This window comes from Amphibalanus amphitrite, unplaced genomic scaffold, assembly GCF_019059575.1.
Source record: "Amphibalanus amphitrite isolate SeventyFive unplaced genomic scaffold, NRLGWU_Aamphi_draft 000129F_arrow, whole genome shotgun sequence".
Classification (NCBI taxonomy): domain Eukaryota; kingdom Metazoa; phylum Arthropoda; class Thecostraca; order Balanomorpha; family Balanidae; genus Amphibalanus; species Amphibalanus amphitrite.
The window spans coordinates 209,792-233,855 of NW_024881624.1; the positions used below are offsets into that span (position 1 = coordinate 209,792).

The 24,064-nt window shown below is 56.7% G+C and overlaps 1 protein-coding gene across 1 annotated transcript in view; it reads left to right on the forward strand.

Annotated features, from left to right (window-relative positions):
• Nucleotides 1-23,329, forward strand: part of LOC122381884 (regulator of G-protein signaling loco-like) — a 61,612-nt gene extending 38,283 nt beyond the window's left edge. Inside the window, exons 3-13 of the mRNA XM_043366629.1 lie at nucleotides 11,856-12,023; nucleotides 16,640-16,810; nucleotides 17,185-17,406; nucleotides 18,034-18,198; nucleotides 18,721-18,963; nucleotides 19,549-19,788; nucleotides 20,088-20,285; nucleotides 20,562-20,819; nucleotides 21,196-21,379; nucleotides 21,692-21,804; nucleotides 22,162-23,329. Coding sequence (XP_043222564.1) covers nucleotides 11,856-12,023; nucleotides 16,640-16,810; nucleotides 17,185-17,406; nucleotides 18,034-18,198; nucleotides 18,721-18,963; nucleotides 19,549-19,788; nucleotides 20,088-20,285; nucleotides 20,562-20,819; nucleotides 21,196-21,379; nucleotides 21,692-21,804; nucleotides 22,162-22,743 — 2,544 coding nt within the window. The 3' untranslated portion in view covers nucleotides 22,744-23,329. The remainder of the gene's footprint in view (nucleotides 1-11,855; nucleotides 12,024-16,639; nucleotides 16,811-17,184; nucleotides 17,407-18,033; nucleotides 18,199-18,720; nucleotides 18,964-19,548; nucleotides 19,789-20,087; nucleotides 20,286-20,561; nucleotides 20,820-21,195; nucleotides 21,380-21,691; nucleotides 21,805-22,161) is intronic.
• Nucleotides 23,330-24,064: the final 735 nt, after the last annotated feature.

A 24,064-nucleotide genomic window follows, 5' to 3' on the forward strand; every position in this document is an offset into this window, starting at 1 on the left:
ATCTCCGAAACTACTAGACAGATCCGCAAAATTCAAACGGCGTTCGAAAGGCCTGTCAAATTTGTTGAGGGAAACCAAATTTCATTGACCTCGGGGTCACCGATGACGTCACAGGTCAGGTCAAAGATGAAATGTTTCACCGTTCACGGGTCTTCTAGGGAATGCGCTATAACACTGAGGAAAACGCATTTTGTCCAGAATCAGCGATAGGGCGTCAGTTGCCTAGTAGATATGTTGCTATTAGCGGTCACTGACAATACCAGGTCAGGTCACAGGTCAGGTCACCAAGGGTCACAGGTCAGGTCACATGAGCCCAACTTTACAAAGGTTGTGTGATGCATGTTTTATGGCCAATTTTTCATTTCCAACTCAATGGTGCTGGTTACAAGACTATCAGGTACGGCTTAGGTCACTTTCTGGTGAAGTTCAGGTCAAGGTCAGGTCAAGGTCAGGCCAAAAAAGGTCAAATTTTAAAGTTGATAGTTTTGCATAAAATGGGTATTGATTCGATGCAGCTCGTCACGGGGAGTCTAATGATGGTCTTTGTTTTGCGCTACGGGGTCTAGAATTGCTAAAAATTGAGTTGGAAAATTTGACGTCATCAATTTTGAACAGTTTTTTCGCTATAACTTCGCCAAAAAAAGAGGTATCAATCTCAAATTTGGTATGTGGATGGAAGGCGGTAAGGACTATCACATATATTCCGATTTTGCGAAATTCAAAAAACTTTTTGGATTCTTCGATTATCATATCCCAAAAAAATATTTTTTGATTTTTGGGGGTCAAAATCCAAAAATTTCAAAAATCCGAGATAGCAGTTTTGTAGCCCTGTCGATTCTACAGCTTTTATGTCTTTATCATTTTTTTTTTGTATTTGCAAAGCTATAGGCCTGACAGCTCTTCCCGCGAAACCTTTTTTTGGGTCGAAAACGGCAGAACATGACGTCACTCTGACGTCATTTCCGGCCAACCTATCATAGCCTTTGGAAAAATTTTTGGTAACAATGTGTAAAATTGATGTCCGGGAGGGTACTGAAAGTTTGGTGACGATCGGCGCAGCGGTTCTGGAGATATATCGAAAAGTCTGGAGGGGGGGCAAAAATAGCCCCCCCCCACCAGGTCGCAGGTTAAGTTAGAGTTCGGAGCTCAGTTGGTGATATCTATAACGCAGATTTTGATATGTTCTCTACTGAGCGTTAAAATGATGCTTTTTCTGCTTTGCTGCTTTGCTTAAGCATATTTTTTACTTGCTGTATTTGTCTACTGAGGTTGAAGTTTGCACCGTCAAAAGGATAGAACTCGATGACCTGTTGATTTCCGCGAATCAGGTGCCCGTGCCTGTTGCGGTGGGCGCCGGCCTACGTGTGCGCTGGTTGCTAGGCGCCGGGAATAGCTGCTCGTTTACGAGCCGGGCTTTGGTTATCTTTGGTTATCGGTCTGTGGACAGGGCTGGCGGCTGTGCCCTGACCTCATTCAGCCGCTGGCAGTCGCCCACCACCGTGAATCCCCGCCCCGTATACCCGCCGACACACAGACAGAGCGGCAGGTCAGGCACTAATGACCCGGCCGGATGCGCCCGTCGCCCGCAGGTAAATCGGTGAATCCCTCGCCGGATACACAGTGGGTCCGTCGGGCGGTCGGGTTCCGGCCCCAATTTAGCCGCGCTGCAGGGGGTGAGACACCTCCCCCCCCCCAAACACACACACCGGCCACCGCCTCTGTCCCAATTCAGACTGGTCTGCCATTCTACTCAGAGTGGATATTTTTTACAGACAGCGGTCTCCAGGGCCACGCTGCGCGGTCTCCTCGAGTGGCGGCCGGTTGTCTTTATCATTCAAACCATAACGGCTGGCTGGCTACCGGCCGCGATAGCTGCTTGAAAGGCCGCGTGTCAACAGCTGCCGGCGGCGGCGGCGGCGGCAGCGGCGTCACCCGATCGCCGCCCTTCCGGCGCCCATTGAGAGGCGCCGGAGCGGTCCGCTCGCGCTCGCCGTTCACTCTGTCCCGAGTCCCTGCCCGTCCCTCCCCGGCCCTCCTCGGCGCGGGCAGGTGTGCCTTGTGTTACCGCCGCAGTGATGGGGGCCGCTCTCTACCGCCGCTCCGCCCCGTGACCCGACGAGGCCACCGCGCGGCAGACTCGTCTGTGTCACCGCCCCCATCACTCGCTGTCTGCTCTAAACAGGCGCGATTATTCGGCAGTTATCACTCGCAACACGGGCCTTCGCGATGATCAGTGATCGCCGATGTCATGCAAATGACCCGCGCTATGGCAGCTTATCGCGCTAATGGCATCGTGTTTTACTGCTTTAATTGGTGTGCTATATGCAATTCATTCCTGGTTTGAATATTATGAGGTTAAACTCTAATGACGGGACTGGGAAATATGTAATTCGATGACGAGCAGCTTGTGGATTTGTGTTATTGTGCTAATTATTGTCATACTAATTTTAGCTTCTCTCGGTAATTGTCCCAGATACGCCGACTGCGTAGGCCCCAACGACGTAGGTAAATATCTGACACTGAATGACAGGCCGCCGGCCGTTAGCGGCTAGCAGTCAGTAGATTCCATGGCTAATGAGGCGAACGTCAGGCAAAAACGCAAATAAAAACATAATTTCTGCTGCTTGGTCAGCTGAATAATTATTCTCCATGACTTATGTCGGCCTTGAGGGTTCGCCTCCATGCGTTCGCCGGTGGCCCAAACAGGTGCCTGGTCGGCCGGTCTATTTGTCAAGGTTTCAGATGGGCCCCGATAGACGCCGGCCGACCTCCGCTGGTCAAGTGCTCATTCATGTAAGATAATGTTTTCGGGTGCCGGGCGGGGTCGGGAGCGTCCAGCATTCATGTCCAACATGCCGGCCGCTCTGTGGTGGGGGCCGGCGGGGGATGAACAGCCACTGTTGGTGCGCCGCCGGGCTGCCTGGAGTTCCCGGCGGTCTCCGTCAGGCTCAGGGTTGTGGGAATGCCACTCGGGATGCCTGGAATAGGTGTGGAGGCGGCGGGTTGTTTGGTTTGCGAGTTGGACAGGCGACCGTTGGGTAGGACTGACTCCGTCTGTTTCCTTGGTTTGGTCGGCTCGGCGGTCGGGGCCTGGTACTTAGTCCGGACCCTACGCAGTTTGGTCCGGATTCATTGCAGTGGGGCCTTGATGTAAGTTTGCTCTCTGCTGCACTACGTCATGTTAGCTCTGCCTCGTTGCATGGCCAGCGTTTGGGTGGGCGCCAACTGCCTTTGCATTCAGCGCGCCGTATTTCTATGCAAATTGGCACCTTCATCGCCCTGCCCTTTGTACCCGGCACGTCTTCCCAGCCCATCGACCGTGTGTTGGTGTGCTTTCGCAGCACATCTCAGGGTCAGGCCAGACTGCCTCCACGGCGCGGCGCTCCGTTCCTGCGTCCACCGTTCCCCGTTCGCCCCCCGGTACGTGACCGGTCGCCGTTGCCGAGCGGCGCGTGATACGCGGCGTCGTTCAAACCAGTTCCCTGTCTCGCTGGGTGTGCGCCGCGCCTGTGGCCGGGCCGGGCGGACCGCCCCCCGCCACATAGTGGCATTGTGCGGCGCCGCGCGGCCGGCAGAGACGTGCTGCCGGCGGGCTGTCTCGGGTGACACGCCGCCCCCGCCCCCGCCCCCGCCGGGCGCCGGTGGCGACCGGTGTGCCGCTGCCGCCGCGGCTAGTCAGTGTGCCCGCGGCAGGTGACTGTGGCCGGCGGGGCGGCACGCCCGCCCGCTGAGGGCAGCTCCGCGCTGTGACAAACTGTGAGCGTCCCTCGGGGAGACTGTGACTGTGAGCGAGCATGGACGTGATCGAGAGCATGTGGCTGCGGCTGACGCCCAAGACGACCCGGCAGAAGCGGAAGCAGGCCCGCCGTGAGCCCCTGGAGGTGAGCTAGTTGCGCCGTGACCGGGCCGCTCCTCTGTCCGTTCTCCGCACACAGGCAGAGCAGGTGGGGTTCTGACATCACCGACAGTCGAGGGGCGATTTACGTCCGATGGGCGATTTACGTCCAATGGCCGGGTGGGGAGCGACGCTGAGATCGCTGGTGGTGTAAATCACCGCGGTACCGCCCTCTGGAGACCGGCATTACTCCGCCCCGGTAGAGGCTTAATTGGTGCCGTGAGTGATGATGACAGTGTTTTATTTGATTTCACACCGGGAGCTGTGAAAATCGTCTCCGCTGTCATCGAGTGTTGGCCCATCTGTGACAACGGTGTGCCAATGTGTGTTCAGCACCTGTCGTACTGATTGTTCGTGGGAAGCTTTGACGACGGCCGAGCCGAGGAGTCATTAGTCGTATGGCGCCCGTTCGCCTTTCATCTGCCGCTCTGGGAAGGACGGGAGTCGGTTCGGGTGAGCACGTCTTTGTGGAGGGCCGGTTGGTTCCGCCTGCATAGCCCGTCATTGGCTGTGTGATGCCCTGTGCCGGTGCCACGGGCCACGGTCAGTCTCTGTCCGACCGTGACCTGCGACTTCCTGTGCCGGTGGCGGTCGCTGCAGCGGCTCGGTTGGCGCCGGACAGCTCACCACCATCTGATGTTTTGAATTTCACACTCATAAGGTGGCGAGGTGGAGTGTGTCTATCCATAAGGCGTGTCTTATCCCGCGGCGTATCGGGCGTGCCGGCTTATCTGTGCGGTGACCGTTGGAGATTTTTCATGTACAGGTGGCACCGTGTGACGGTCACAGACTTAACGTTCAAATCCGGGTTTAGGACGGCGCCTTAGTGCAGGGTTGACCACCAAATCCGCCGTGTTTGTTCACAAACAGCGCGTGTGATCGCGCACTCTGCACTCTGCAGCGGTGAGTCGCTGTGACTCAGTGCGCCACCCGCTCCTCCGCTAAAGGAAAACCCGCCGCTGCGGTCGGCTCCAGTGGGAGAAAACGGCGGCCGTACGCGATCCGGTTTTAGTTTAAACCCACTGCACTGCTTTGTGTCATGTGGTCAGCTGGAAAAGGGAAGTTGAACTGGTCGTTGCGGCACCTCCCGGCCTTGGTGGAGTGGGGTGTTTTCAAACAGACACACCGCCCACCTGTGCTGTGAGACGAGCCGATGGCGGCGCCGGCGCGACCTGACCCGGATCGGACGCAGGGGCGGCACTGGCGGCCGTTGGACGGGGCGTGCCGGCGCCGGGTCACGCCACGTACGGCGCAGCTGCGTCAGCGCGGCCGCAGCCGCCGGCCATTGTTGCCAGAGCCGCGGCGCCGCCGCTGACGGCCGCACAGGCTCCTGTGGCTGCTGACCGGGCAGCGCGCGGGTCGGCTCTCCGGAGTCTGACACCGTGGGGCGGCGGTCTCTGGCGTCTCTGCGGTGTTGGGGGGAGCGGGCGGCTCCTATGTCGGTCATACACTGAGTCAGCCGGTCAGGGTCCTGAACTGATTGACAGTTCGGTGTCGGTGGCTGAATTCGAGTGGAAAAGCCACGCCCATTCTGCCGCGCCACATGCCACCAAACGACACAACTGATATTCGAGCAGAATAGTTTCAAATTAGTGTTCAGTGTGCGTGGAGAATCCATTAAACCACGAACTGAGAGCGGTCAGTTTGTTGCAATTTGATTTTTAAAATGTTCACTGGATTCGGCAAACAAAATATTTAGGAAATGAGCCGATGGACTGCCGATGAAATTGCTTCCTAAGAACACGCAATGTCACGTTTATTTCGTGTCATTTTATAAAAAAAAAAAACGTTGAAAGCCAGTGAAACGTAATGCCAACGTAATGCCCAGTACAACGCCCGACTAAGTGGGTGCTGAATGCTGATAAACCTGATATGAATAGATATGCGATGAGTCACATCCCATCAACGGCCTGTCGTCTTTTCTAACGTCCACGTGCTGATAAGGCGGTCTCCATTCAGTTTTGAAATTTATCTGGTCAATCGTGGCTCTTTACCTATCAGACGCCGTGTCTGTGCATTACCGCCCTGGTAACCGACATTGCAGTCCAGCGCTCTGTCTTCGGCGACACGCTCTGAGATTAGAGTAGGTCGTGACCGGAATGTGTCATCGTGTCGCCGCCGGCGGACAGTGACCTGGCCCGCCTGTCCTGGTCGTGTGCACCGGATACATTGGTCGATGGTCGAGCTGTCAGCCCCGTGCTCGTGCCGTGTCAGCCGGGGAGATGTCTGGCGGGGAGGGGGGGGGGTCGGTTTCCGGCGCTGTCTGTGGCCGCGTCCGGTCCCGTTACTGTCAGCAGGACGCCGTGCAGCTGTGCAGCTGTGCCTCGGAGGTGATATGTGGAGCTGGGTCGGTCGATATGTCGTCGTCATGCCTCGGCCCCACGTCGTGCTAGTCATCCTGAACTCCGCGGCCTCCGCCGCCAGTATGTGGAAGCTGTGATGGGTCACATGTCTGGTTTTCCACGCTAAGTCGGCGGCCGTGAGCGGCCGATCAGAGTGCTTCGGTGAAGCGAGGATGACAGCTGATGTCCGATCGGCTCCAACAAGGCGACCTCGCCAGTCGGGATACCGCCGCATCGGACTCCGATCGGGGGCGACGGCCGATTTTCGCCGGCATCCTCATTAGCTCCTCATGCTGGCCGTGTTATCTGTCTGTTGTTTGTCGCTCCGTTCACCACCCTTTCCGGCGACACCGGCTCGCGGACCCGATTTTCTGGTTAGAAGCGACATCTTCGACCTTCGCCGCTCGTCAAGCCTTTGGGCCCATGATAGCGTCGCCTGAACACGTCAGAAAAGGCGTCAACCTTATTAGAAAAGGGAAAGAGACTCGCCCTGTGTGGGCTGCGAAAACGTGGGAGAACAAATCGCTTTCGTCACGGTTCACGGAACTGGAACATGTAATGGAACGCTGGGGGCACGGCGAAACCGCGCGGGTCTCACGGCGTCGGCCGGGGGACGGTCTCCCGCTGCCGCTGGGTCTCGAGCAGGTGACCTGGGGCGGCCTCTCTCACACCTGCTGCGGGTCACAGGATGTAGTGCGCGTGTCGTCAGCGGTCCCTGATGGGTGTCACTGTGCTGTGTCGGCATCCCGCGCGGCACGGCGCCTATTGTTTGAGCGATGGTCACAGGACGAGTGCGTGACCTCTGACCGGCGCCGCTCTGTGCTCCGTGATTACCGGCCGTGTCGGAAGTGTACCGCTCCCAACGGACTGTCACTTATGGGTCCGACTGTCTATGGTACGGCGCAGAATGACGGAAAGTTATCACAGCTGATTTGGTGGCCGGGGGCGGTGATAACGGCGGGATAATCTCCCTTGGGTGAAGGTGCGCCCCAGTTGAAATGGTTGTGTCACGCCTCACGAGCGTGCGGCGCTGGTGTCACGATATGGTATGGAACCGGACATGGTCCGGTCATGAATTTCCCTTCCTTCGCTTGTCTCGTTATCTCTGCCTCTCCGGGCAGGCAGGGCAGCCAGTACAGTGGTCCATGGTTTCAGAACTGTGTCCGGTCTGATAAGACTGGTGCACTGGTGCAGTGCAGTGACCAGAAGCCGGTTCATACTGGCTAAAAGCACCATCTCGACCTGCATTCTTGATCAGCTTCAGCAGCATGGCATGCTGCTCTGAGGCGGGGAGCTGCGCAGCGGGCACCGACCGGGATTCACCCGTCTTTCCCCACCCCTATGTCTGCTGATGCTCCAGATCACCTGATCAGCAAACATCTCGTGTTGTGGGCTTCGCTGGAGTTTTAGGAAAGTTGGGTAAACGGGTGCAGATCTCGCCGCGTGCTGCTTTGAAACCAGGAAATGGTCTGAGCCGCTGCTGTGAAACGATATGAAACTCGTTCCTGCGAATGATTGGGGCGAGCGGCAGATTCTGGGATGGGCTCGCCGCTCGCATTGTTAGCTTTCGATCACTTCCCGTTAGTATCCGCCCGAAATGAATTGGACCAGTCATTTGTCTCGGCATCGCTGACATCCAATTATTCCTTGTTCGGAGCGAGTCAGAAGAGTGATGGTTCTGACCGGCACGGCGCCATAGAGAACGTAAACTGTTTGTTTATTCGGCCAAACTTTGGTCGGCCGGTTCCGAACTCTGCGCTCTCCGGCAGGGCCTGGAGTGTAGAGCGCCGCGCGATCGGGCCTCCGTGGCCCACATTGTGACGAGAGCGGCGGCTGAGGCAGCGTTTTGGACCGGCCGGCTGCCTGGAGAGCAGTCTGCGTCCGTCTGCTCCGGCGCTGGGCCGGTCGTGATGGCTGCACAAGTCGTGACCCCGGACTCTCGGACGGACGGCCGGCGAGCCGGGACCCAGCCGATCAGTATGCGAGCCGGGGCGTGGCGAGGGAGGAGCGCCGCCCCCTGAGGCGGGCGCCGTGGCAGCCGGCTGACCACCAAGGGTCATGCGTCACGAAATGTCATTCTGGGCCGATTCACCGCTGATTAGTGTCTAGGGCACGCTCAGAGCCTCGCCGCGACCATAGGCAAAGATGACATGAGTTGTGGTTGGGAAATATCGCGTCTATGACCGCCGCGGCGACTCACGACGTCCCGGATTGTTCTCGGCTCTCGCTTCCTTTCTGCGGTGACCTGGTCGGCGCGGTGACCCGTGCGGCCAGTTTTGGACACTCGCCGGCGTTCCCTGGCCTTTGTCTGGCGGCTGTCGGGCCGGCTCCGTATTAGGCCTGGTCGCTGGTCTCTGCCCCCGCTGGTCGGTCTGTCGGACCACGTCAGCTGTCGGCGGCGGTGGCGGCGCGGCGCTATCGTCGACCACAGGATGTCCGGCGGCGGCGACGCGCGCGTGCCGCCAGCGCTCGACGGACGTCGGCTGGGCACGGCCGTCAGTGCGCCTCCCGCTCGCCGCGAGGTCGCCGGTTGGCCGCGCTCTCCGGTGTCCGGTGTGACCGCTGAGGACTGAGAGAGCCGCCCCGTCCACCCACGACAGCCACCAGTAGCAGAACATGAAGGTAACATTGGCTACAACAGCCGCTGTTACGGCGTTCTCAGTGTGCCTAATTGCATGTGTAGCGCCTGTCATTGGTACAACTTCAAAGGCATTCCGGACAAAGCGCCGTCTCTCCGTCGGATGTGTTCGGGCGTTCTGGGACGTTTGTGGGCCGTTTTTGTGAGGGCCGTCTGTTCAGTCGCATGTGTCGCCCGTCTGTTTTATCGTTTTACTCTGTTTTACTGACTTCTCTGACGTCCGACTGAGCCAGATGCTGCCGACTCGGACTGACGTTATGCGATCCGACGTGACTTACGCAAGGTGCTGACGTCTTTCTGAGACATTTGTTAGGGCTTCTTATGCAAAACGCTAGCAAAAGTCAGTGACCAGCAATGCAGTTGAGATATCAATAGCATCAAAACATTTCGGTATAGCTCTATGCGGATCTTTTGAAGAATATGCGAAAGGTTATGCTGGAATGATTATTTCTGTCCTGTCGTCGCCATGGTTGATCCATTATTCGTATGACTAGCCGTTCGCTCTAGCATGGTGTTTATAATTATTTAATGTGAAATTCCCTGTTGATGATGCATTCATATTGTGCGTTGCACTGAAGGATGATAAGGAAATAATCCGAATTAGTTCGCAGAGTTCGTGGTAATATCCAGCCACCTCAGTGGTAGTCGCGGAATTTCCTCATCTTTGTGAGTGGCCGGGGTGAAAACAGCAGGAAGGAAGCGACGCCCGCATTCTCTCCCTGAGCTCGTGCTGTGGAGATATGCTCGGAAGTGCTGGGACTGTGGACTGATTTCTTGGGAGTAACCTTGCTGGGATTTTCGCGTCCTCGTCTGTTCCAGTTTGCGTACAAAGCACGAGTGTGTTTGCCCTTACACACCAAAGCTGACTCACTTGCTCGCCTTTATTAATCACAGCGCGTGCTACTCTTATCTGAGATGCTAAGTAGCTCATTCCGCGTTGGACATGGCGAGGCAGTTGGCCGGGCGCGTGGCTCGCTGTCCATCCGTCCTGTTTGTTTGAGCGTCGGGCGGTGCGCGGCGCTGGCCGCGGCGCTGGCGGACGGCGGGCGACGAGTGGAGGTCGGCGGCGCAGTCGCTCGCCGCCCGCCCAGCCAGCCGGCCCCGCGTCCGTCCACCGAGAGGCGGGCCGCGCCGTGGTCCCAGCCGGCCGCCGAGGGACAGTCAGTGTGCCGCCGGTGGTGTGGGGAGCCGTGCCGTCCGTGTCTGTGTGTGGGGAGACTGAGTGACTGAGGACGCCGTGACGGGTGCTGATCGGAGAACCGTCACACTCGTGACGCTGCGGTATCGCGTGACGCCGCCGTTCTCGGGAGGATGCCGGCGTGGCACGACCGGGTGCAGCCGGGACTGGCAGCGCTGGTCGCCGGTCTCATGACTCCAACTCCGGTGAGAGCTGAGCGGGACGACCACCGGCCCTGTGCCGCAGCCGCCGACCGCATAGCTGAATGGCATTACCGCCGTCTGATAGGTGGATTTGTTATTCAGTGGGGACACGTCGCATTCATGCATTGTTGTTGAGTTTATTGACGAGTTTAGTGGCTTTAGAAAGTCTTCCAGACCACCAATCCCTTTTTATGGCGTGTACGATGCACTTTTGTGGATGTCAGAGATATTGGGCACTGGTCTTGCAAATGTCATCACATTCATGTCTTGCCTATGTCATTATCTTGGCAATGAAGCCTTATCCTGTTGTGCACTGGCTTCCACGGTCACAGGAAGCGCTCATTCTGTTAAAAGGTGATCAAAGCTCTCTCAAAGGATGTTTCTTGTCTACAGTTCATTTGTGGCTGGTCGTGCTCCCTGGTGTCCTTCATGTTGATTCATTCGTTGCTTATCCGGAGCCCATGTGGTGCATTGAGTTGATTCATTGACCGGGCGTCTGGGGCGTGTGGCGGCTGATGTCAGTGGCCGTGATCCGCCTGTTCCGGGGATAGCGTGACGGCGACGGCCAGTCCCGTGGACGGGTCAGACGGACGCCGGGCGAAATCGGCAGACTCGCCGACCGCTGAACCGACGCGACGGGCGGCTCTGGTCTCAGTCGCGGAGACAGAGGCTGTAATGTTCATCGATACCGGTAGCTAGCCGGGTATATTGTTCAGTCCGACCCGCCCTGACTCGACCCGACCTCACCAGTTAGAGCTGCCCCCGCCATCCGCCGCCCGGTTCCATCCGATAACAGGCTCCAGCCACCCCGCGTCGCTGTTTATCGGCTCGGCCGCGCCGGTCCGCTCCGACTACTAATGTTTCCACCGGAGGTGGTTTTTTATGTGTTTGTGCTGTATGTGCTGTGCTCCGATCGTTTACCAGTTGCCACCCGGGCGTGAAGCACAGCGGCCGATTCTACATGAGCGGGGATAGTGATGACGTCCAGGATATCGTTCTGCAAACTGGCGATGACTGATGGTGGTTCATGTTTCTCCAGATTTCCAGAAGCCTGATGTGGTTCGTTGGTCAGCGCGAGATGCGGCTAATGGTCACTATCGCTAGGATATAATGTAACAGCGGCTGGGTTAGTCGGCTAGGTTATGGATTGCTCTGGCGAGTGGCGTCAGTCTAACTGCGTGCGTCGCTGGCTGTCGGGACTGGGAGTGCCCCGCTGCGTGTATCCTGCGACGCGTCAGTGGCGTGACCCGGCCTGTGTTTGCCGTCCCTATCCGCTGTTTGTGTAGTGACACGGTGTGGTGAGGGTCGACCACTGACCGGTCCAGAGTGCTGCGGTCCGTCCCCGTATCTGGACGCGGCAGATAGAGCCGCACGCGTGACTCTCCCTCTCGTTTCGGTCTGTCTGACTGACGCGTAGTATGTGCGATTTCTCTGACACGGAAACTGAATCGGCTTGATGTCTTTACGCTTCCACTTATGCATATGTCTGGCTGTGATAATGATTGTGTGCCGTTGATCTGCCTCTGTGCCCCGCTGTGACCCATGTCTGCTCCCCTTTGTGCCCCGTTCTGACCCGCGTCTGTCCTTTCTGTGTTCTCAGGCGGAGCTGGAGCCAGAGGCCAAACAGCGCTGGACCAAGGGTCAGTCGTTCCGGCGGCGGCTGAACCGGCGCGCCCTGTCTCCTCCGCCGGCCTCCCGCGGCGCCGCCCAGCCCACCGCCTCTGCGGCAGCCGCCTCCACATCGGAGGAGGACCCGCAGCTGGCTAAGGTAAGGACTGAGAGCCCAGACCAAGACTGGCTGTAATAAGATGTGGTGGAGTGGGATAACGTGAAATCGGTTGATCCATGCAGACTAGTCGATCAGGCAAACGTCGGCAGACGTCCCAGCGTTTACGTCAGCTGCTGGGTTCATGGTGACACAGTACGGCTATAGAGGTGCATCCCCGCGGTCACGGTAGTGCCGCTCACGGCCGTGACGCTCACCGTCCCGTGAAGGTGCTCACCGCTCACTCACGGTCGGGTCGGTGTTAAAGCACCTCACGGCCTCGGTCCGGTCCCGGTCGGGTGACGGCGCTCTGCAGGCTGCAGCGGCCCGGCCCGCGCGGACCGCGCAGCAGCTGGGACCATCGCTCACCGCCCGGACGCCGTCGCGGCCGGCGGCAGCTGTGATACTGTCGGCAGTGAGAGCGGCAGCGGTCTCAGGCGGCGCCGCTCCGCCTCATCGCGCCGGTATGTCGATGGCACCTCCGCTCCCAGCGACCGCCAGTTAGCGCGACTGTGGCCGGGGTCATGGCACTCTGGAGACTGCAGACGGATGGAGGGGTCGGACGGCTGGACGGTCTCGGATGTGACTGCGGTGCAGCGGGGAGGGGAGGAGGGCGGGCTGGGGCGGACGGCGGCACATGAGAGGGACGGCTAACCTGGCGGCCTTGAGGCCGACCGCTGCCGGTGCCCCGCTCGGCCACTGCAGAGGCACATGATTACCACTCGGTGCGGCCGCCGCCGGCCGGCTCACAGGGGTGGGCCATCCGGCCGGTTTTTCACCCGGTAACGATGTTGATAAAACATGCGTCACGTGATGCCACTGGGGCCGGTTCTTGCGGCGGCTCGCGGCCGGTGGGCGGCGGTGGCGGCGGTTCTTTGGCCGCCGCGGGCTGCCGATCGGGTGATCGGAGCTGGGTCGCCCGGTGGGAGGCCTGTGCTGCGGCTGGGAGGGATCGGCCGCGGGGCCGGCTGCTGTCGTTCTGCTGACTGCCGCGCTGTGTCGGCCCGGGAACCAGGCCGCTGCCGCCGGCAGTGGGTCCGCTCGGCCGTCACTGTGTCACTGGCGCAACGTCCGGCTGTGAGCTGCGCGTGCAGATCGTCCGGGGTCCGTCGGCGGAACGGATATGCGCGGTATCTCGGACGGCACGCGTGTGATCCCCGGGGAGCTGTCCTCCATACACACACGGCCAACTGCTGACTAGGGCTGATAATCCCGGGATCGGGATCCCGGGATCCCGGGATTGTATTAATCCCGAATCCCGGGATTAGAAGCATCGGGATTTCGGGATCCCGATATTTTCCGTACAGAAACATCGTTCATAAAGTGTAGCTGATAGTAGGTATGTTAAAAAAGGTAAGTGAGTAACAACGCATTACAGTGCAGTTTTATGTCCAAAGATCTTACTTACGCCGTGCAAAGTCGTTATGCACAAGTATTGGTTACATATATACCTAATTGACATTGTTTCACACCGTCTCAGCCTTCACAATGTGGCGAGAGACGAGCTCTCTCTCGGCTCATCTCTCGCTCCCCGCGACGTCCCTCGCGTACTCGGTTTAACAGATCATTTTGCACGATGACATACTAATACTATGCCGACTATCGAATTCGAGTCCATCGAGTGGGAGGAGGTCGGCCGTCTTCTCTGTGTGACTGTGGGAGCACGTCTGGTGGCTCAGTTACTGTCAGTGCCCCGTGGCTGGACGATCCATGAGGCTGGCCGGGCGCCCTGGGCATGGTTACCGTTAGTGAATAATTATTAATTACGTGCCTTTGTGATAAGCTATAGCTAACTTTGCCAAAATGTCGGATTTTGCTGAATTTAAAGGCAGTGCGGTGTGGGAACAACTTTTGGGATTAAACTTTCGCAATCTTCTCTGATGATGACGAAGGCCATAAGGAAAGAATTGGAAAATTTACCTATCTCAGGAAGGACAGGCATGGTAGCGCTGTCCTACAACTGGCTGAAGGGCATAGTTCCTACGAGTGTTGCATCGGAACGAGTGTTTTCCACTGTCGGGAATATCGTCACAAAAGTGCGGTCGAGTCTCGGCGACGAAGTCGTTGATGCACTTTGCTTCCTCAAGTGCTACTACCGTAACAAGTGAATGTGACCAGGACATGCTGCTGGACGCTGGTCAGACGACCACAATCCGTAGGCACGTCTACTGTATCCTGACTCGAAATATAAACAAGAAATACAATGATCAATGTCATTCATGCTCTTATATTTGTTCGGGGTGAAGGTGTATGCCTGGTATTGTGTTTATGATGGTAAGGATGCGCCATATACATACGATATTGCAAGAAAATTCTGCTTTGTAGACAGGTTAAAATAAAAACTGCTCAATCCCGGGATCCCGGGATATCCCGGGATTGCATTTCTAAAATCCCGGGATCCCGGGATTGCCAAAAAGTCCCGGGATTATCAGCCCTACTGCTGACCCTGCGGCTCCATACACACACGGCCGACTGCTGACCCTGCGGCTCCATACACACACGACTGACTGCTGATCCTGCGGCTGGTCTCTGGAGATCTGAGCTCAGCACAACTGGCGCTCTTCTAATCATGAAACCATTCAGTTAATCGACATACAAAAACTGGCTGAGTGAAAAGCGAGGCTGAGTGGGAGTCGTCTCGGAATAAATCGTGAGCCGGCGGGCCTGTAGCTATCGTGCGTGACCGGCGCCCATCCCTCTGCCGTGGACTGCTGTGGCTGGTGCGTCGTTCTCGGTAATAAGACCGCGCTCCGACGGAGCGCCGCCGACAGCGGCGGTAGCGCGGCGGCTACTGACAGAATCCGGATTCCACGCTCGGCTTAGCCGGAGACATGGTGTGAAAAGTGGGCATTTGACACCACAGAGTGTCCAGTTCCAAGGTCTTATTTTGTGTTTGCTCGGTTCGTTTAATTGTTTTTTGAATGACCTCCTTACAAAATTATACTTTTCATTCATGTATTTTTGTTTTATTTTTGTTTTATGCAGATATGTGCGAATGTAACGATTACTTGAGTGTACCCATTACCAAGTGTGAAAGTGCCTGTCATTCTTATCACGCGAAAAGTAGAAAGATAGAAACTGACGATGATTCGACTTGTACCTAATTACGGAGCGAGCGAAGCGAGCGGAGTCTTACGTAGAATAACGGAAATTTCTGAGTATGAGCGGCCGGCCGGCCGGCCGGCCGGCCGGCCGTGGGGACGCTCTTCAAAAGCTAATATCTTAGGAACGGGACATCCGATTGACAAGCGGTCTTCTTTACTGAATGTCACTTGGACGTAAAAGTTTTGTGGTGTGATGGCCACCATGCGTTCTTGCCAACCACCGCACGTGGCGCGTGGTAAAGTTGGACATTTTTTAAGAACCCCCAAAATTGCAACCTCAATAACGGCACAACGGCTGGGCCGATTGAATTGAAACTCGGTACACAGTTAGGTCTCCATCAGATAATTCATCTGCATGTGTTAAGGTTGGGGTGCTGCTGCACGTGCGCACGTGCAGGGGTCGTTTCCAGATCTCGAGAACGGCTGGACCGATGGCGCTCAAATTTGGTACACGGTTAGGGACCAGTTAGTAGGGTGCCGTGCACAAGTCAGTTGGGACCCATTTTGCACGTGCGCACGTGCAGGGTGCCGCTTCCAGATCTCGAGAACGGCTGGGCCGATTGTGCTCAAATTTGGCACATCGCTAGAGACCGGTTAGTAGGGTGCCGTGCACAAGTCAGTTGGAGGTACCCCCTCGAAATTTCGCACGTGCAAGGCCCACCCTCTCGCTCGCTCCGTTAGTCGCCCCATAAGGCGTTATACTGGTTTGTATTTTGTCTTCCAATATTCTTATATTTGGCATTGATGTGATCATGGCCCGTGGCCGAAAATTCATCTAAAACAAAAATACATGAATGAAAAGTATAATTTTGTAAGGAGGTCATTCAAAAAACAATTAAACGATTAAAATAAATGCCTTACATTCAGCAAGCACTTAACGAATTAAAAGGTGTTTGCTCGGTTGTTTGATGTAAATTCGAGCTGTGCTGTTGCACCAAGGCGTTGTTTTGCATACTCTTCTGGTGATGTAATTACGATGCACGCTATGACTGGCCGTGACCGGTGTACTGTCTGCTTGTCCATCTTTTGCGGGGTTAGTGCGGACTTGGAAAGGAAACCCTGGACCCTGGTGTCGTCACCCATTCTTACTGTTCCTCTTCCATCAGTCGCACGGCCATCTGCACAGCCTCTGTCCGCCTGTTGATCTTCCGCCCGCGGACGTTCGAATGCCCTTTAAACGTCCGTGGACTGTCGACCCCGGGCGACTGGCCAGTGCACACGACCCACCAGATCCCCGGGACGGGCGCCTGATGTGCGGACGGGAGACCGCGGAACCCGACCCCTGACATCGATTCTGAAGAGGTCACTGTTTGCGCGAAAACCGCCGTGATGTAATACATTTACCAACCGTTTTGTGGCGTGTTTATTGACTCAGTCTGTGCTGAGAGTGTTTATCCTGCCGTACACTGGCGCCTTATCTGGATGGCGAGCGGTCGTTTGTAACCAATCTGTCCCATCCGTTACTCTGTGCCGTTAGTGTCCCAAACTGACCTGACCTGACCTTTATCTCCACAGGCGTACGGTAACGTGTTGGAGGCGGCGGAGCACGGCTCTCAGACGGACAGTGTCAGTGCCAAGTCGGAGCGGACGGTCAGTACCGGGGCGGACCAGGGCGGCCGCGCCGCCTCCTGGGCGTCATCGTTCGAGCGGCTGCTGGACGACCCGGCCGGCCTGCATACGTTCGCGGTGAGGGCGGGGGACGGGGTAGGCTGGACGGGGGACGTGTAGGGAGAACTGGTCGGACCAGTCGGCGGGACTCCCGCACCCAGCGCCGTGTTGTCGGGGCGGGCTGTCCGCCGAGCCGAACTGGCATTGGTATGCAGCATCCAATTGAGACTCCTGATGTCATGATCAGATGTCTGAGCCATGGTGATGACCGAGCTTTTTATTCAATCGTGATCGGAGATACGGCCGGCGGGGCCTGTGCCCGGCTGTGCGGCCGGCCGGCACAGGTGCTGCGTCACCTGTGATTTAGACCGGTCCAGGGGCGATGTCCGACCCCCCCCCCCCCCCCCCAATATCCCCTCTCCCAGCCCTGACACCACATCTATCACCGACAGGAGTTCCTCAAGAGTCAGTTCAGTCACGAGAACATCTACTTTTGGGTGGCGTGCGAGCGCTACAAGCAGCTCTCGGACGCCGAGGCGCGCCGCCAGGTGGCGCTGCAGATCTACGAGCGGCACCTGTGTGTCGGCGCGCCGGAGCCGGTCAATGTGGACAGCCAGGCCCAGCAGGCGGCCCAGGATGGCGTCGACCAGGCCGCCGTCACGCTCTTCGATAAGGTACGGCGCGAGGAAGGACGGCGGTGGTGTTTGATTGGGAATGGAGTTGGTTAGGGACGGGTTATGTGTGACCGTGAGCGCCAACGTTGGAATTAATCATGGGGTTTTATTGGGATGTTTTATCTCAGTGTCTTAATGTCACTCTTGCGTGACATGCTACTATCTTCTGACCGTCGTTCCCTATGAACCAAAGACTTCCTATCTCTTTGCATCCTGGGTCGTTGCCTCCCTCTTCTCCCTTCCTCCCCTATCCTTCACTATTCACGGTCGCCGCACGCCCGTCCGGGTGGTCGCATTAATCGATGATTGCGCGTTCATTGACGCCGTCGGATACCATCGGATGACGCCGAACAATCGCTGACGCTGGGGTCGATCAGCTGACGAAGCATTCATCGCAGCGGGGAACTGCGCGCAGCTGCAAGCATGTATAGCAGCGGGGATCTGCGAGCAGCTGCAAGCATGTACCGCTGGATTATGTCGCGGGGCGGCGGTGCAGCTGCTTATCACGTGCCCGCGACCGCGTCCGCGATCTTTATTGACTGGGGTCACATGGGATGCGGTACTGTTAGTCCCCTGAGTTACGACGTAGCGATCAGCATCTGACGGACGACTCGGTGCACCCGACAGGCGCAGCAGCAGATCTTCACGCTGATGAAGTTCGACTGCTTCCCTCGGTTCCTGAAGGCGAGCATCTACACAAACTGTGTGTCGCGGGAGGCGGCCGGTCAGCCGCTGCCCTACCTGGGCGGCGACGCCCTCGACCCGGACCTGAGGCTCCAGCCCGAGGATAAGGTATGTGTGGTCCAAACCAGATCAGACCAAATTCCCTGTGTGTGTGGTCTGGTTTGTGTTTGTGAGTTGTGTGACGCTGCTCTGTAAACCCCGCAAGGCTGGCGTGCTAGATGAGTTGTGGGCACTGACAGCCGGTGGATATTGTCTGCTGGTTTTCGTTTGTTAGGTAGAAAACGGTAGCGAATGGTCTTTATTACTGGTGATTCAACGGTGACGAAATGTGGGGACTGTGATTAGTTCGGATTGCGGAAGTGTCCCTGACTGCCGACATTTGAAATCTGACGATATGACGGGTGATACTCTCAAACGGAAATTAAGTACGTTTGAGGAAAGCCTATGCAACGCTGGAGACGTTTTTTGGTGTTCGGAAACTCGTAAATTTTCCTCAAACATGCCTCGAGGAATTACGAGTACATTTCTGAATCATTTCCGTCAGGTGTTGGCGGGGCGTTACCCGATGTGACCTCTGTTGTTCCGCGTGCCTGTTGCCTCACTCGCACCTCCCACGATATCTGTCCTCAGAAGCAGAGCAAATCCAAGGGCGGCAAGCAGGAATCGGGAGAGCGGCGGCGCAAATCGCTGCTGCCCTGGCACCGCAAGGACCGTTCCAAGTCAAAGGACCGCGGCGAGGCCGATTACAAGCGCAAGAAGCGGCAGCGCGAGCGCGAGGAGACGGGCTCGGTGCGCAGCGACCTGTCGGGCAGCCGGAGCTCGCTGGCCTCGGCGGATCTGGCCAACCTGCAGCGTAACGCCGTCAGTCGCGAGGTGAGAGTCGGACCGAGTAGAGCGGGCGGAAATGGGCAGAGGGCGGAGAGCGTGAGCTCACGACCTCACATCGCGTCATATCCTCGGTCGGACCCGTGCAGCCGGGGCCTTCCGCTGCTCTTTGTCGTTGGTTGTTCAGGACTAGGAGCCAGGAACCGGTGGTAGCCGGTTTTCCGTTGGAGTGAGATAGAATTTCAGTTAATCCGAGTCGTGACCGCGGTGTACAATGTCAGTTCATGGTATTGGGAGCTATCGGATAGTGCTGACACAGGGCGTAAAGACACGCTGTATCACATTTTAACCGCGGCTGACGTCAGCGTATTGCTGGAATACTACATAGATGCAGGATGACCACTGCGTTTTGTACATTGTCTTAGGGTGTTCAACATGGTCTTAGAAAACATCGCTTTGCAGTGGGTATGCCATATACATATATGTATGCCTTAGCAAATGCTTCCGCTCTCATGAAGCATCAATGAAGCTTATCTGCCAATCGGATAACTGTGAACTACTTTATCACACAAACCCTAATTATCTGCAACTTTACGCACCTCTGACCGATTCCCCGTCGCTCCGTCTGCGCAGTCGCTGCACGTGGCCGACCAGCCGTCGGCGGCGGTGGCGGCGGCGCCGTCGAGCGCGGCGGTGCCCGCGTCGTCGGCCGAGCCGGAGTGTCTGCTGTGCCGCGTGGTGCTGCCCGACTCCAGTTCGGCCGTGGTGCAGGCAGCGCCGGGCGACTCGGTACGCACCATGCTGCAGCGGCTGATCGACCGTCGCGGCCTGCCCTACAACTCGTGGGACGTCTACCTAGCCAACAGCGACCGGGTGAGTGACGCGGCACGGCTAGGGAAGAACTGGTGGTGAGAAAGAACAGGGAATTTACCGATGTGAGCGTGCAAAATTCAGCAGCTATAGTCCTTTGACGTTGGCTAGTTCTCCAGAACCGGGGATGAACGCACTTACTCGTAAACGCTCGAGCATTAAAAAAGATAAGTAAAATATGCTAAGCATATCATTTTTCACTCTGCCATGAATCAGCAGCACTTTTTCTTCATCTAATTTTCTCTGTGCATTCACCCATTCTCTCCTCCGACTGACTTTTGTCCATCCTGTGCGTCCCCCAGCCGCTGGACCAGTCGGTCGACTCGTGCTGTCTGGGCTGCAAGGAGATCCGCATGGAACAGCGCGTCCTGTTCCGTGTGGACCTGCCCAATCAGAAGACCATCGGCGTCAAGGCCAAACCCAACCGGCAAACGTGTGAGGTGCTCCGGCCCATCCTCAACAAGTATGGATGCAAACTGGAGAACGTCAACGTCTTTGAGGTGAGTGGCAAACGCAAAACCATGAGTGGTGGAGTATAAAACAAAGCTATGGACTTAGTCATCCGAGCGTCGATGTGTCAATGTGTAATAACAAAGTTCAGCTCTTGTAGAATGCCCTATTGTAGACTGTCAGTAGAAACTGGGCAAAGAAGACGTTCAGTCATGTTAGGCCCAGTGGATACAGTTTAGAATGCCGACTATAGAATGCACAGCTGCTCGGTAGGCTGTTGGCTACCCATACCCGCCCTCTGACGGCCATCCCTGTCTCTATTTCAGTCCGGTGGCGGTGCGCCATTGGACTCCAAGGTGCCGGTGACCCAGCTCGACAACCGCCACCTGGTGGTGCGATGGCGGGACGAGACGCCGTCCGCCGCCGAACCACCCTCCTCCTCTGCCGCCGCCGACTCGCGACACAGAGCCTTCCCCAGTCTGGACGAGATCACCAACCGGGTGTTTGACGATCTGCTCAAGGGAAAGGCGGACGGCACGTTTGATGATTTTGGCGTCATTGACCTGGACCAGAATTCGAGCAAGGTGGGTGGACAGATCGAATGAGAGGGGTAAAAAGGCGATAATCTGGTAGACGGGCTGCTGAGTGTAGTTAGCAGCTAGGCCGTCACATCAATATTTTTCTGGAGCATGGTTGCCAGAGTAGCTTAGTGGCTTACGTAATGGTAAACGGATAATGTCGTTTGTTCAGTTTTTCGTTGGTTTCGGTATAGTACACAACGGAGGGGCTGCCGGTGCCTGCCATTTAGTGGAAATTTATGCTTTTTGCCTCAGTTCTGAGTGTGCTGTTCCGTGTCTGTGAAATAAGGGCTCGATTCGCCCTTCCCTCACCCAGACTGTCATCCTCCACGCTAACCGCCTCGAAAATTTTTCTGACCTCGGCGGACCCCTCGCTTCCCAGACGGACGGCAGCAGCTCGGACCGCTCTGCCGGCCCGCTGGCCTCGCTGGTGCGCCGGAACTCACTGACTTCCGGCCGCGAGGTGCGCCGCGCGCACCGCCACCAGTCGGCGGCCGAGGCACGCGCCATGGGCCCGCCGCCGCCGCCGCCGCCGCCCCGGCTGGCCGACCCCAAGGAAACGGACGGTGAGCTTTGAGACATGGCACTTCATTGTATTAGGAGTGGGGGCACTTCATTGTATTAGAAGTGGGATGAGCTGGTGTTTTGAAGAATAATCACATGCAATCGATTACGAAGGTTCGAAATAAGCTTGATTCAAACTGCTAGTGAAATGAGATATTGTTTTTTTTTTTTTTGCTAATCGCGATCGTCGATGACGTGGAGCAGGTATCGTCCCGTGTAACAAATGGTCTGTTCTCACGTTGTCTGTCGTTGACCCGGTGGTGTCTGTGTGTTTGTATCGCCATCCTGACGGATTCCCGCCCCGTGTTCTACAGTGGCGCTGTACGAGGGGCTGAAGCGGGCTCAGATGTGTCGACTGGACGACCAGCGCGGCACAGAGATCAACTTCGAGCTGCCGGATTTCCTGCGGAAACGCGAAGCTGTTCAGGTGAGGAAGAGAGCGAAATAGGATGGCTATTAGTGAGTTAGCCGCGAGAGTTTTGCGCTGTCGAGTGATTATACCGTACTGTGATCTCAGGTGTAAGCATTCGACTCTCATTTCTTTCGACATGTGGGGCAATTGGGGCCTTTGGGCCGGTTGATGTTGATGCAGTAAGTTTTTTTCTACGAGTGCTGTTAATCTCAATTAAGCTCTTGTGTTTCAAAGAATGCAGTGGGGACGATAAAGCTCGTGTCGCTGAATCAGGCTTGCCCGTCGCCTCTGTTGGCGAGTTTCTTGTAAGGGATCTTTAAGGCACTGCCTGTCGTGAGTCGTCTGACGGTTTGTCACTCCTTTCGTCAACAGAACAAGGAGAACTACCGCCCGGAGCGGCTGAGCGCGCCGGTGCTGTCGCGCCGGCCGGGCTCGGGCGCCGCCGACGCCCGTCTCTCGATGGTGCCGGGCGGCTGGCGCAGCTCGCGGCAGCTGGGCGGCATCCTGCCCACCGACCAGCAGGCAGAGGACTACTTCCAGGGCGACTTTGACGCGTCGGGCCGGCTCAGTCTCGGCCTGGGCGACAGCGGCCAGCTGGGCTGTCCGCCGATGCCGCGCCTGACGCCGCGCCGACCGGAGCCGGCCTCGCCGCCGCCGCCCACGCCGCCCGACCCGATGGCCACGTCGCTGCACCTGGACGAGGCCGACTTCTCGCCGCCGACGCCGCTGACGGAAAGTTCGGCGTCAGCCCGGCCCCGTCTGGCGGCTGCTGCTGCTGCGGCCGCCGCCGGCACGCCGCCGCCGCCCCTGCCGCCCAAACCGAAGGTGCTGCTGCGTGGTCCGCCGCCACGGCCGCCGGCGCGGGCAGCCCCCACCGAGGAGCTGGCCTCGGGTCGGTCCCGAAAGGCCATCTACCTGGACAAGGCCGAGAGGCTCAATATCAGCTTCGTATAGCGTCGCCGGCCGACCGGTTCGTCTTCAGTGTCCTGTCAGTGTACCCAGTGCCAATGCGTAGTGGTGCGAGTGTGTGTGTCTGTGTGGGGGCAGAGCGGCAGAGCGCGGCCGTTGCGTCGGTCGGGGCTCCGTTATAGCGAGCTCTCTCCCTCTCCCCGACCAGTGTAACCCGCCGCCTGTGCCGGCCCGGTATACGTAATACTGCTCGCCCCGACAGGTACCCCTGTGCGGGTGCCGTCTGCATCGTCTGTGAACCTGATACGAGCAATTTAGAGTGCGAGTGTTTTGAATGATTTGCCATGAATATCAGATGGGGTCATATCTCTGTCCTAATTTGTATAGAATGTTTGCTTGTGTGAGGTGATATGTGTAATGCATCTTTGGATCGGATGCTGGGCAGTGGCAACATAGAAAGTAGAGACACTATGGGCTGAATAACTGGTCCCACTATTCCTTGCGTCAATATAAGTGTTTAATATGAACTGAACACTGACAGAGCAACATAACGTAAGTATTTTAACTAAGTGCTCAATTGTCTTGTTTTGTCATATTTGTGTGGATCCAATATATTATTCGCAATCACCAACTTTGTGTTCATTTGATGTTTCGGAGAGAAGATACCAAAGATGTCGTAGCTTTCGTGAACGGCGACTGGACGCCCCCTTTTAGTACGAAGCCGTCCCAGTGTCGAAAGGAGCAAGGAAGACCGGTTCCGTGATAGGATAGGCGAAAATATGAAAGTATTTTCTGCATTCAGCGACAGTTGATTGCTCGGAATGATCTGTTTATATTGAATAGAGAACCATACGCAGGGAAACGGCATCCACGTCGATCATAAATGTATTTTTAGACGGGCAGAGTCTCACTGGGCTGGGAAGCGGGAACCTGGGTAGTGGGTGAGCCTTTACCGAGGAATATACCTTACCTAAGGTATATATCCTCCTAGGAGGACATTTCTGAGGAGGATATACCTGACCATATACCTAGGAATTGACTAAAACGTGAAACGTATCATACGTATTTGGGCATCATTCCCCGAACCGAATGGTCTTGGTTCCATAGACCATAACTCCCGACGAAATCCCAAATCGGCTCGGCCGCGGGCGTACTAACGCGCTGATGTTTATGGCTGTTGTTTGTTCTGATAGCCTCAGGTTTCACATGATATAACGATTTTATGTGAGCGTGGAACAGTTGCAAGCATTCGAATTCCACCGAAATACCAACGAAATAAATCGCCAAGTGCAGTGAAATTTCAGGGGGAGACTAGCCAATTATTTTCTGCTATGAAGGATTTGGAAGCATTATAGGCAAATATGGC